Here is a 14583-nt window from a genome sequence, read left to right on the forward strand (position 1 = left end):
TACAATCAATTGTACATTTGTTGCTCTTTTTAGGAAAATCATTGCAGAAATGGCACCCAACTGTCATTGCCTGCAGCCACTATTGACAAATCATTTACCAAAAAGATTGGAATAGTATAAGGAATTTAGTTCATGTCCAAAATTATATAAATGATGGTACATATAGTAGATGATTGACAGATTTGACTGACTGATTGAAGAAATAAAGATCAATGATCAAAAATCAGCAATTCAATTGTGTGAACATTTACTGTTGTTTTTTAAGGAGATTCATGATATAATTATTGATATAATTAAGGGAACATATTTAATTGGATTAGTTCTCTTTTTAGTTCTCTAAGAGCTAAAATCCTGTGAGATTAAGAAACAATTACAAACACTTTTGGAAAATGATTTTATCTGCTAGGTTTCTATATTCCTTGAGGATAGAAGTATAATGGGGTTTCTCCATTAAATTTACCTGTGCTATTCTTAGCGGAGCATATAAGGCAGCATAGGGCCGGAATGGTTTTGATTTCTATGCCCTGTAAGCAAACAGTTGTGTATAGTAGATAAGAATGGTACAATCAATTGTACATTTGTTGCTCTTTTTAGGAAAATCATTGCAGAAATGGCACCCAACTGTCATTGCCTGCAGCCACTATTGACAAATCATTTACCAAAAAGATTGGAATAGTATAAGGAATTTAGTTCATGTCCAAAATTATATAAATGATGGTACATATAGTAGATGATTGACAGATTTGACTGACTGATTGAAGAAATAAAGATCAATGATCAAAAATCAGCAATTCAATTGTGTGAACATTTACTGTTGTTTTTTAAGGAGTTGAATATAATTGCTATTCTTTTGTTTTGAAAAGAGATTTGCAGTGCAAAAGGGAAATGAATTATTGCAAAAACAACCAAACAAATTATGCAGTATCCTTTCCTATTCAGGAGTACAACATGATGGACATCCAGGAGGACACTGTAATAAAAGTCATTTCAGTTGTTTGTTCTACTTGTAAATAGAAAGTCCTCTGTGTTTCATTGATGTCCTACAGAGGATTCCTAAACAGATTTACACTGACCCAAAATTATAAACGCAACACTTTTGTTTTTGCCCCCATTTTTCATGAGCTGAACTCAAAGATCTAAGACTTTTTCTATGTACACAAAAGAACTATTTCTCTCAAATATTGTTCACAAATCTGTCTAAATCTGTGTTAGTGAGCACTTCTCCTTTGCCAAGACAATCCATCCACCTCACAGGTGTGGCACATCAAGATGCTGATTAGACAGCATGATTAATGCACAGGTGTGCCTTAGGCTGGCCACAATAAAAGGCCACTCTAAAATGTGCAGTTTTACTGTACCCACTCAAGTCGGTTACAACGACGAACTGCAGTCAGGTCGAGACCCCGATGAGGACGACGAGCATGCAGATGAGCTTCCCTGAGACGGTTTCTGACAGTTTGTGCAGAAAAGACTTAAACTACTTCAGTCTGTGTGCATTGAATTTATTTAATACACGAGTTTCACAATTTGAGTTGAATTACTGAAATAAATTAACTTTTCCACGACATTCTAATTTATTGAGATGCACCTGTACTTATGTTGCATAAACCACTGATTTTTGTTAAATGGGCTAATGTGTTAAACTGCATTTGGATAAAATGACAAACACTAATGCATAAATCGGCAAGCGTACAACAAGCACTAACACTAATTGTCACATTCTCATTTAATTACATGAAAAGTAATGGACTCTCAGATTTAAGCGCTTTAGCAGGTGTAAAATCAAAACTGCTCTCAATAAGGTCCCAAGAAACATCTTTTGGTATCAAACCACTGTTATTATTGTTTTTACACAAGGTCCAAACCTGAAAAATTTAATTCCCTTTTCAATTATGAATACATAATGAATAAATTTCAGTGTTTTTGTCTCCATACTGACATTATGTAAAGAGATTTACATATTAAGCAGAAGACATTTTCTGAATGCAGTATGTGACAATCAGAGTCAGCATTCTGTGAGTGGAGTGACATACTCTCATTTTATCGCCTATAAAAAGAAGTATGTCACATACAGTTCAACAAGGCATTCGCTCTTCACTTGGATGCTTTCAGTGAAGAAGCTATCCTCTAAATAATTTCTACAGATTTATTCTCTACTTTATGACATCCCTGCCATCTTTTCCCATTTTCAGATCAAGGTTAACACCCCCATGTTGTAATGGTGGATGTCTACAGTAAAGGTTTTGTAGATAATATATGCACATGTCAGGCATTTGCTAGTCTCATTGATGAAACTCTATTCAGTATTTTTTTTTATGTATGGTTGCATGTTTGTTTGATGTGTTAATGTTTGTTCATTTTAGATCTGGTGGTGCAGACCTAAAAGTTGTTGTGTTTTCAGACAAATCCCTTTTTGAAGGGAATTTTCTTGTTCATCAACATTTTTAAACAGATATTTAAATAAGGTAAAAAGAGCTGTCTAACACATATAACACTGTGCTTAGAGGTAGGTTTGACCTTGTGCAACATAATCCTAAAACCTTTAAATGAGTAATGCATTCAAATGAACATACTGCCCTCTTTTGGTTGATCTTGAACAACTGCTCTTCTACAGGTGACATCCACACGTGTCTAGTAGCATAGCCAGGCTCATCATTTTCAGCGCTATTTTGTCATACACTCTTGAAAATAAAGGTTCTTTATTGCTACCTACTAGCATGAAGAACCTTTAACATATGTAGACCTTTTCCATTGCACATCTAAAATAATGGTTCTTTCAAGAACTGTTCACTGCTCAAGAACTGTTTGCTTCTTTAAGGAACCCAAAATGGTTCTTCATGTGACATTTTAACATGTGCAAAGATGTTGTTGCTTAGTTTTATGTGGTTATTTATGCTTAGGCACACAACTAAATATCATGAAAGAATTCATTAAGATAAGCAAAATCATTTGATTACACATCAGTAAAAATGGATTCTGTTTTTATTTTATTGCAAATTGTATTTATAAATGTGAAATAGAAAAAGCGAAAATGTATCCATGTAATGTCAATCTGCTGTTTTTCCTGCAAGTTTTCTTACTAGTATTCTTGAAAAATATGCTTATGTACACATATCAATATACTAATATCAGTGTTATACATGAAGCATCTCTATCTGTCATTTTTTCCCCACAAATTTTAAAGTGTAAGCTTGTCATGTTTTAAATACCTGTCCTTCCAGTAGATGAATGTCCTTGTAGGTCTATTTGGTAAAAAAAAAGTCTTTCACTTTTATAAAAGAGAGAGCATTTATTTGTGTAAAAGTATTGTTACATGTATGCCTTGTTTTCTGTTCTCTCCGTTGTGACCTAGTTTTCCATGACTTGCCTGATTATGTCATTCTGTTCACCTGTTGTCTGTTAATCATCTCATTAGTTCCCTTTGTTTGGTTCATGCTTATAAGTCCTCAGTTCTCCCTTAGTCTTCCTCTGTTCTTTCTGGATTTATCTGATTAAAAGACTTTTCGTTTCATCTTCACGCAAATTCATTCCATACAGAAGCATGAGAGAAGAACGGACCAACTACAGTTTTTGTATTTTTTTTTGCGGCGTTTTGTTCCTTTTTTCCCCACTCTTCTGTCACCATGGACATTCCTGCTGTGGCCCTGCTATTCCTGGACCAGGGTGACCGTCTGCTGGGTCTGCTGGAACGGGACTTTTTACATCTCGCGTGCCTGACTCATTACCCTGATCGCTCGCTCTGTGTTTTCTGTGTTTTTTGAAAAGTAATGGACTCTCAGATTTAAGCGCTTTAGCAGGTGTAAAATCAAAACTGCTCTCAATAAGGTCCCAAGAAACATCTTTTGGTATCAAACCACTGTTATTATTGTTTTTACACAAGGTCCAAACCTGAAAAATTTAATTCCCTTTTCAATTATGAATACATAATGAATAAATTTCAGTGTTTTTGTCTCCATACTGACATTATGTAAAGAGATTTACATATTAAGCAGAAGACATTTTCTGACTGCAGTATGTGACAATCAGAGTCAGCATTCTGTGAGTGGAGTGACATACTCTCATTTTATCGCCTATAAAAAGAAGTATGTCACATACAGTTCAACAAGGCATTCGCTCTTCACTTGGATGCTTTCAGTGAAGAAGCTATCCTCTAAATAATTTCTACAGATTTATTCTCTACTTTATGACATCCCTGCCATCTTTTCCCATTTTCAGATCAAGGTTAACACCCCCATGTTGTAATGGTGGATGTCTACAGTAAAGGTTTTGTAGATAATATATGCACATGTCAGGCATTTGCTAGTCTCATTGATGAAACTCTATTCAATATTTTTTTTTATGTATGGTTGCATGTTTATTTGATGTGTTAATGTTTGTTCATTTTAGATCTGGTGGTGCAGACCTAAAAGTTGTTGTGTTTTCAGACAAATCCCTTTTTGAAGGGAATTTTCTTGTTCATCAACATTTTTAAACAGATATTTAAATAAGGTAAAAAGAGCTGTCTAACACGTATAACACTGTGCTTAGAGGTAGGTTTGACCTTGTGCAACATAATCCTAAAACCTTTAAATGAGTAATGCATTCAAATGAACATACTGCCCTCTTTTGGTTGATCTTGAACAACTGCTCTTCTACAGGTGACATCCACACGTGTCTAGTAGCATAGCCAGGCTCATCATTTTCAGCGCTATTTTGTCATACACTCTTGAAAATAAAGGTTCTTTATTGCTACCTACTAGCATGAAGAACCTTTAACATATGTAGACCTTTTCCATTGCACATCTAAAATAATGGTTCTTTCAAGAACTGTTCACTGCTCAAGAACTGTTTGCTTCTTTAAGGAACCCAAAATGGTTCTTCATGTGACATTTTAACATGTGCAAAGATGTTGTTGCTTAGTTTTATGTGGTTATTTATGCTTAGGCACACAACTAAATATCATGAAAGAATTCATTAAGATAAGCAAAATCATTTGATTACACATCAGTAAAAATGGATTCTGTTTTTATTTTATTGCAAATTGTATTTATAAATGTGAAATAGAAAAAGCGAAAATGTATCCATGTAATGTCAATCTGCTGTTTTTCCTGCAAGTTTTCTTACTAGTATTCTTGAAAAATATGCTTATGTACACATATCAATATACTAATATCAGTGTTATACATGAAGCATCTCTATCTGTCATTTTTTCCCCACAAATTTTAAAGTGTAAGCTTGTCATGTTTTAAATACCTGTCCTTCCAGTAGATGAATGTCCTTGTAGGTCTATTTGGTAAAAAAAAAGTGTCTTTCACTTTTATAAAAGAGAGAGCATTTATTTGTGTAAAAGTATTGTTACGTGTATGCCTTGTTTTCTGTTCTCTCCGTTGTGACCTAGTTTTCCATGACTTGCCTGATTATGTCATTCTGTTCACCTGTTGTCTGTTAATCATCTCATTAGTTCCCTTTGTTTGGTTCATGCTTATAACTCTTCAGTTCTCCCTTAGTCTTCCTCTGTTCTCCATCTATGTTAAGTTGGTTTCCGTGTCTGTTCTCCTGGATTTATCTGATTAAAAGTCTTTTCGTTTATCTCCTTCGTCCTCGTGCAGTTTGTATCACCAACGTGTGACAGAAGAACGGACTGACTACAGTTTTTTTTTTGTGGCTTTGTGGCTATTTGTGGCCTTTTTCCCCACTCTTCTGTCACCATGGACATTCCTGCTGTGGCCCTGCATGAGAATCCCCTGTCTCCGACCTCCAGTCTCCGAGTGCTGGACTCCACCCCGGTCCTTCGACCCATCGGCTCCGCCTTGGCTCCTAGCTCCCTCGTCTCCACCGTGGCCCGTCATCCCACTGGCTCCACCGGGCTCCCTCGTCCCTCCAGCTCCGCCTTGGCCAGTCATCGATCATCCGCCGCCTCGGGACTCCACTCCTCTGGCTCTGTCTGGCTCCTCCTTCCCTCCGACTCCACCTTCATCCTCAGTCGCTCCGGCTCTGCCGTGATCTTCCGGATCCCCACCTCCACCTTGGTCGCCTGAGCCATCAGCTCCGCCTTGGCCCTCCGGATCCTCGGTGTCGCCCTGGCTCTCCGTCTGCTCGGCTCCATCTGGGTCTCCACCTCCAGTGGCTCCGTCTCCATCATTCGTCCCAAGGGTGTCATCAAGGCCTTCTCCACCATGGCTCCTCCCTCCTTCGACTCCGCCCTGGGGCTTCGTCCTGGCTGCTCTCTGGACCAACATCTGGCTCCTCCTGCTCCTGGCTTTCCCTCCACTCCCCCTTGGACTCTTTTGGACTTTTTAGTTTCTGCCTTTCTCCTTTTCTTCACACCCTCCTCCAGAGCCCCCACCCTCCCTCCTCAGTTGGACTTTGTTACAGTGCAGGGACGCGCCTTCCCAGGAGGGGGTGAGTCAGTTGTCTTAACCGTGGCTTATACTGCAAACACATACCAGCTTCATCACTGTGTCTGTCACGCGACTATCTCCTTCATCCTCGTGCAGTTTGTATCACCAATGCGTGACAAGTATGTGATTAAGACAAAAAACTGTTCTATAATACATGTAAAAAAAAAAAAAAGTTTACAATGTATACAAGTGTAAAATAAAGTCTTTACATTGTACCCAAAAGGTTTTATCATGATTTAATGATTAGAATAGGATAAGAAAATAAATTATATATCAGATAAATACAAATTATTAATTTATATTAAGTTCAAATACTTCACTGTTTTCATAAACAGTACAAATTAGTTACATCTGCATAAAAAACCCTGAAAATCCATACGAATTTCTCAAAGAAAAGTCAAGCAGCTAATTTCTTGCTGATTAACCCTAGGTGTATAATTATAAGATATATGATATTCCTGAACATACTCCCAAAAGCATCTTTAAGTGTACAGTGTAAGACACAAACAAGAATAAAATCATCAGTAATCTGCATTTACCCAATAAGGTCTTACAGCCAACAGAGTAGCATAGAGCATATTGTACTGTGATCAGCATGTTAAAACTTCACCGCTGCAACACTCTATATTATACATATACTATATTATACATATACTGTATAATACATATATATATATATATATATATATATATATCTATCATATTAATAGAAGAATTTCTTTATTTATGGTGCACTCTCTGGTGTGTAAGCAGGCTTCTCTTGTCTTTGAAGGTCTTCCTACAGTCCGGGCAGGGGAATGGCCTCTCTCCTGTGTGAGTGCGCTCATGCACTTTGAGTTGTGATGTCTGTTTGAAGCCCATGCCGCAGACGGAGCAGGGATAAGGCTTTTCTCCCGTATGTACTCTCAGATGTATCCTAAGCTCTGCAGCCCTGCGGAAGCTCTTTCCACACTCAGAGCAAAGATGAGGTCGTGCTTCACTGTGAGTGTTCACATGCATTTTCAGGTCAAATGACCGGCGGAAGCACTTTCCACATTCAGTGCAGGAATATGGTCTCTCATCCGAGTGTGCACGCTGGTGACTCCTTAGCAAATACAAATGCGTAAAGGCCTTTCCGCACTCAGTACAGTGATGGTGCTTCTCTCCTTTGTGACACTGCTGGTGTTCTTTAAGTTGACAGAAAGCGGTGAAAGCTTCACTACAAACGCCGCAGCGAAACGGTTTCTCTTCTGATTGAGGTGGCTGGTGCTCTTTTAGTCTCCTGTTGTCGGTGAACGTCTTGTTGCATACGGTGCATCGATAAGGCTTTTCTCCTGTGTGAATGCGCATGTGTGCGATCAAATTGGCATGTCCCTTGAAACGCTTCTTGCACACAGAGCACATGTAAGGCCTCTCTCCTGAATGAGCACGTCTGTGAACTTTAAGTCCGCCCAGCTGGCAAAACGTCTTCCCCGCACTCTTTGCACTCGTAAGGTTTTTCACCAGTGTGGGTTCTTAGGTGAACTCGTAACGCTCCGGATGTAGTAAAGGCCTTCCAGCATTGTGAGCACATGTACGGCTTCTCTCCCGTATGAATCCTTTGGTGAATTCGTAGATCTATAAGTTGCTGGAAACGCTTGTGACACTCAAGGCAGTGATGGCGTTTTTCATTTCTATGAAGTCTGCGGTGATTAGAAAAGGACCCTGACTGAGCAAAGCTCTTTCCACATTCGGAGCAGTGGTAGTGTTTTTCTCCTGAGTGAACACGCAGATGTACTTTTAGTTCAGAGGCCGTAATGAACCTCTTGCTACATTCAGGGCAAGCATGAGGCCTCTCTCCTGAATGAACTAGTATATGTCTTTTAAAGTGAACTGACGTTTTGAAGCTTTGTCTGCATTTAAAGCAATGGTGATTTGATTTGTTAGAGCGGACTCCTGTTTTTGTGCTCTTTGTTGAGCAACTCCTTTTCCTTTTACCAGTTTCTAAAAAGAAAAAAAGGAAAGACAATGGACACAAAGCATGCAGTGAGTGTTACCTGAACAATGCAATATTTTACAATTGATTTTAAAATAGAATTGGACTTGACAACAAATCGCTTAAAATAAGGCATCCCACTGCATTTTAAAATACATAAGCATTAAAAAATTGGGGGTTAGTAAGATTTGTTAAAAAGAATCAAAAGAAAAGAAATTGTCACTTTTGTTCAAAAGAAATTCAAAAGAAATTGTCACTTTTGTTCAACAAGGATGCATTAATTGCAGCTATTTCATAATTGGGTAATTACTAGTACTGAAATTGTATTTTATTTACTTATCTTTCTGGTGTTTTTAAATGTGTTTTAAGTATGTTTTCTGTATGTATATGTATAAGTAAATGTGTACATGTTTCCGTATATGTACATATGTATGGATATTGTATGTTTATGTGTGTGTGTATATATATGTATGTGTGGGTATTTTACAGAACAGAGTACAATTCTTTATTTTTTTATTGATTTTTTTTTATTGTCTTACATATGTTTTCTATTTGAATATATTTTAAAATGTAATTTATTCCTGTGATGGCAATGCTTCATCCATTAATCATCCATTATTTGTTGTGCTGCTTTTTTTTTTTTTTTTTTTTTTTTTAAGAAACCATAATAATTTTCTTTCAGTGTTCTTTGATGAATATAAAGTGTATAAGCATTTATTGGAGTTTATTGGATTTTTTTTTTAACAATGTAAAATCTTTAATTTTTTCACGCTATCATGTAATACCTATGTTATGCTTAACTTACCAAGTTGATACACTGCACAGATTTATTGTGCCTAGTTGGGAAACCAAACTAAATGTGACCTAATTCACCATGGTGGTCTCTGTGAGCACAGATGTTTGCAATTTCACCTTATTTGGGGATCCCAGGCTCCTCCCAATCTGTGAGCACGGCTGAATCCTGGTTGGCTGGACACATCTCAGAGGCTTCCTCATTCTTATAATCATCATCTTTTTTTAACTCCACACAAATGCCAAACACACTGGGATGATCACAAGAAGGTGGGCTTGGATCTGGCTTCTCTTCATTCACCTTAATCACTAGACAGTGTAATTAGGTACAACATATACGTATAATAAAATGATCATGTGATTTCTTAATCATCGGGTCAAGCTGAATTACTCACAGTGCTCCTGGTGTCCAGATGGGTTGGTCAGTATCTCTATAGCCGCCAGAAGAAAATCCATGCCAGGTATTAGCGTCGGTCCTTCAAGCAGTAAAACACATCAACTGTGTCTGAAAGCAGGTGCATAATATATACTCCTGCGGACCGCAAAGACTCTGAAAAGCACCGGTCAGTAACAGCAGGCTTACATTTTACTCGCAGTGCATTTATTGGCTTGAAGCACAAATTGAGTAGGCTACTTATTACAGGTGAAGCTGTTAGTTCTCAGAGAGTACAGTAGCATGACATTCACCACTTCAGCCTTTTAGTCGCCGCACATTTAACTACTAACTACACCGAAGATCATGTCATTAATAATTTACGGCATTAAAACCAAAAGTGAACAGACACGAAGTACACAAAAGCGAGGTGTGCTGTGATTGGCCAGCTATCCAGTGCGTTGTGATTGGCCGAATACCTCAAGCGTGAGACGGAAATGTTACGCCCCTCACATACTGTTGATGCCGTGTCCGGCCGGAGCGACGAGACATAAACATTAAAACCCATTACAAACGAGTTGAAATAGCATCATATGACCCCTTTAAGGTAACCAGCTGACTAAGATACAGGACATTTCTGCCAGGATTTCACCTAAAAAGCAACTCTTTTACGATTAAAAAAAAAAAACGTTTTAAACAAACAGTCAAATACTGGTATTGTCTATCAATCCTAACGCACCACGACAGTGTTTTATACTGTCACTTCTGGACCTCAAAATTTACATATGACAGATGCAAAGCTTGTAGCTCCTGTTCTTGCTTATATTTACTTTAATAGCTGTGTGTACATACATACCTATGTACCAGTGTTATCTCAATGTAACTAAACGTACATTATAAAAACTGTACCAAATATTTTATCTTACAGTAATCCAGAAAAACACATCTCTTTAAACCAAAAGAGTGGCCAGTACACACTTGATGTCTCTAAAACCGTTCCCATTTTGAACCTGGTGGAGGCAGTATACTTAAATAAGAAAGCGATTGCTATTGCGCCAGAGAAGAAGACGCTTCTTTGAAATCCTCTGTGATTTTTACAAAACTGGAAAGGCAGCTGAAGTAAGCTCCGCTGGTTTGAGACATTAAAGCCTGCAGGGGGCGTGTCATGGCTGAAATACCAGTCTTTCTGGTTCCAAACTCACATTTTCCACATAAATAAACAAAAAAAAGTGAAATATTTCAAAAGTAAAAACGTTTTTCAAATGTGATAAGCCTAAAACAACACATTCATAAATGTATCAAGTGTTCCGTTTGTTAACGGCTGTTCTAGATCACGTGACCGGAGTGGTCCAGTGGAAGGCAGGAGCGAGCCGCTCCAGGTTCCGCTGTGTCTCTGTGTTTCTGCAGAGTCCTCAATGTGGATCACTACATGGCGGTAACGCGGAACACTGCGGTAATGATGATTACCTAACACGTTTACTTCAGTATAGAAATATTTTTAACATCTCCATGCTTATAGTTAACTCTGAGTGAGTTTAGTCGAAATAAACATCTTACTGTTTCAATATATCTCAAGTCGTGCATACACGAGGCCTGCATGAAGGCTCGCTAGCTTCTGTTCATTGCTAACCAGGCTAGCATATTGCTCTCCTTTTCATTCGTGCTTTTTCTGGGGATATCTAGGATTTACCTTATATTACGGAACCGCTACAGTTTGTTTGAGACGCATATAGATAGTAAGCTCATGAATCCTGCGCAGCTAGCCTAAATCAGTGTATTTAACAGCTGTAAGTCAGCTAGCACCGCTGCTGATGTAACGTTAATGTACCAGTACAAGCGCGCCACTGCCGTGCCTTTAACCTTTCTTTGTTGATATATAGCTATCTGCAGGTGCAAAAACCCTCAGTTCACTTTAGTGATGATTTTGTGTTTACGCTAAGCCAAGAATAGCAGAAAAGCCAAAACGCAAATGGAGGTTCCAATGAATTGTCCAGTTGTGCAGTGTTTCTTGTAACGGTTTTTAAGTGAACACTGTTTTCAGTATGAATACTGTTTCCTTGTGAAGCAGTTTTATGTTTCATTCTGATTGGACCAGTTTGCATCTTTCAGATGAAATAATCTAGTAGTAAGTTAGATTGAACACGAAGAGCATACAGTATTTTAGCACCATGCTACTGTCAGGAAAGACAATGTAGTGATACTGGAGATATGATAATGACTAGCAGTTGCTTAAAGGCATAGCTCCCCTAGAATTGTCTTTTTTTTTTTTTTTTATGTTTTTACAAATCTATATGATTGACTTTCTCCTGGGGAACACAAAAGGAGATGAATTGGGTAAATGTGATTGGTGACTGAGGATTTTGTGTTCTATGGAAGAAAGTCAGTCAGCTATCCACAGCTTCTTCTTATTGCACTTGGACAGTGATTTTAAATTATTATGATGTGTGCATTTCCTTGAACCACAGATCATTGTAAAATTGTGAGTGCTTTGCCAGCAAGTCTCTACGACTTCACAATCCTGGTTGGCGTAATACGGTTCGCCTCATAGGTAAGCTGCAAAATCTTTCCTTAGCATATAATTTACAATACATTTAGTTTTGATGAACATATATATATATATAGCCTAGCTTTATGTTTTTCTCCGCTCGCAGAAGCGCTACAGGTGCATGATGTGATATGATGACCATGTGAATCCTCATGTTCTGTTGTTTGCTGCTTTTTCCGCATGTAAAATTAATCCCTGGGAAAGAAATGTTAGTATTTTTAACGGGTCACAGACACTTATCCTTTGTAATTTAAAATAATCTTGTCGGTTAACAATCGGTTAACGAGCGTCGGTTAGGAAAAATAACCGAAATGAACATCCCTGATATATGTTCTGTTTGTACCTATTTAGGGCATGCTATAGATTGATTAAGTCATAAATTCAGATGTGCGAATGGTTGCTGAATAGATGGAATATCTGGTCTGGAAATACTTGAATATGTGCTGTCTTTTTCATTCCATGTCTATTGTATTGATTTCTCAGTGAGGCAAAGGTCTGATGATGGAGAATGGACAAGGCACAGGTGCAAAGCTCGTATTACCGCCTCTTACTCCAGAGCAACAGGAGGCGCTACAGAAGGTAATAAGAGATCTTTAGTGTTTTGTAGTGATGGGAAGTCCGGCTCTTTTCAAAGATTCGGCTCGGCTCCCTTAGAAGAGCTGGCTCTTACGGCTCCCAAATGGCTCTTCATTTGGTATCACTCGGAGCCTTCTATTTTAGCCCAATTTAGCAGTCGTGAATGGTTTGTGTGTTGGTAATCAATTTTCTATTCAGTGTTTTTATAATAGCCTTATTTTTATGCATTTTTTCGTTAAAAAAAATACAGTTACTATTATTTAACTTTTTAAATAAAACTTTATCTGAACAACTGAAGACAGAACCACAGCAAATAAATAAAGGCAAAAGTCTTAACATTAAGACACTAGTAGTCTTTAGTGCAGGTTGGCATTCAGAAATATCAGATGCCTCAAGCTGGATGTGCTGATGCGACTTCTGCTCTCTGTGATTATTTGTCCTGTTTTTGAGAAGACTCTCTGAGGGGACCGATGTTGCAACAATACAGTGTCTTCCTACCTTAACCAACGCACTTGCATTTAAATCCGGATCCCCCGCCTCTCTCTTTCGCTCTGTGTACCTGACCTTTACCACTACACTCGCTATCTTCGGAGCATGTGTCCCCCTTCCTTCTTTCACATAATGGTATGATCCTAGTCTATCCTCCCATGTGAGTAGCCGCGTGTTTTTGTTTTTTTTTGTAACGAAAAAATGCATAAAAATAAGGCTTTTATGAAAACACTGAATAAAAAAAATTGCTTACCAACACAAACCATTTACAATTGCTAAATTGGGCTAAAATAGAAGGCTCCGGCTGAAGATTCGGCTCTCCCCGACGAGAGTCGGCTCTTCTCGTTCGCTGCAAAGAATCGGCTCTTAAGGGGCGGTCACACTGCACTTTTCGTTCCATTGACTTCCATTCATACGCATGTGAATGCGTAAGACCGGAAACGCTAGCGCCGTCCGAAAAAATTTCGCACGTTCAAAGTCTAGTGTGACTGCTCCTTTAGAGCTGGCTCGTTCACGAACGACACATCACTAGTGTTTTGGACTTTTATATCTTTGTTAGAGACATGAGAGGGAAAGTAGTGGGGAGAGAGGGGGAATGGGATCAGTACAGGTCACCGGCTGAACTCCAACCTGCGTCACCTGCTCCAGTGTGTCAAGAGCGGATGTTCTACTGCTGTGCCACAGCTCCATCTTAAAATAGATTCTTAATTAAAAGAGTCGATGCCACAGGATGCTTCTCCATAAGTCGGATTGGAGCTTTTTTGATTTTGTAGGCTTTAGGCATGGGCCGGTATGAGATTTTGACGGTATGATAACTAGGGCTGTGCGATTAATTGAAATCGTCATAAAATCGCGATTTGAGCTTGCACGATTTCTAAATCGCTTTATAGCACGATTTTCCACGCCCCCGACCTCCCGCAGTATGCTATCCGAACCAATCAGAATGCAGAGCGCCTAAATGGAGCACGAGAACAGAACAGACCGGGCGGGCATACAAACGTAACCCCAGGTTCACAAACGCCATCTGTGGTGCGTATTTTTTCCGCGCCCATGTTAACGGATCAGAGCGTTCACACTGCACACGATAAAATGCATAAAAATAAGGCTTTTATGAAAACACTGAATAAAAAAAATTGCTTACCAACACAAACCATTTACAATTGCTAAATTGGGCTAAAATAGAAGGCTCCGGCTGAAGATTCGGCTCTCCCCGACGAGAGTCGGCTCTTCTCGTTCGCTGCAAAGAATCGGCTCTTAAGGGGCGGTCACACTGCACTTTTCGTTCCATTGACTTCCATTCATACGCATGTGAATGCGTAAGACCGGAAACGCAAGCTCATGCGAAAAATTTCACATTTCGCTGCGTTCCAAAGTTCAAGTTTGGTGAACTCTGACCTGCGAATTCGCATCACGTGAAGACGTGTGACCAGTAGAAGATCGATACGTCACTGCGTGACCTCTCTGTACAGAAATT

At 38.7% G+C, this 14583-nt stretch overlaps 2 protein-coding genes across 2 annotated transcripts in view; one reads left to right on the plus strand and one right to left on the minus strand.

Moving 5' to 3' along the window:
* Nucleotides 1-7100: 7100 nt before the first annotated feature.
* On the minus strand, nucleotides 7101-7763 carry LOC107724383 (zinc finger protein 239-like). Its single transcript, XM_016533292.1, has one exon. It carries the CDS (start codon nucleotides 7761-7763, stop codon nucleotides 7101-7103), a length of 663 nt encoding a protein of 220 aa, XP_016388778.1.
* A 3097-nt stretch (nucleotides 7764-10860) lies between these two features.
* The window catches only part of puf60b (poly-U binding splicing factor b), a 14118-nt gene continuing 10395 nt past the window's right edge, over nucleotides 10861-14583 (plus strand). The window contains exons 1-3 of the mRNA XM_016533303.1: nucleotides 10861-10952; nucleotides 11965-12047; nucleotides 12528-12623. Of these exons, the coding sequence (XP_016388789.1) occupies nucleotides 12543-12623 (81 nt within the window). The 5' untranslated portion in view covers nucleotides 10861-10952; nucleotides 11965-12047; nucleotides 12528-12542. The remainder of the gene's footprint in view (nucleotides 10953-11964; nucleotides 12048-12527; nucleotides 12624-14583) is intronic.

This window comes from Sinocyclocheilus rhinocerous, unplaced genomic scaffold (assembly GCF_001515625.1).
Source record: "Sinocyclocheilus rhinocerous isolate Xijiao unplaced genomic scaffold, SAMN03320098_v1.1 scaffold245, whole genome shotgun sequence".
Taxonomy (NCBI): domain Eukaryota; kingdom Metazoa; phylum Chordata; class Actinopteri; order Cypriniformes; family Cyprinidae; genus Sinocyclocheilus; species Sinocyclocheilus rhinocerous.

What these genes read in the sequence shown, in the direction of transcription:
- LOC107724383 (XM_016533292.1), bottom strand. Translation starts at nt 7,763, where the DNA reads ATGTGCTCTGTGTGCAAGAAGCGTTTCAAGGGACATGCCAATTTGATC.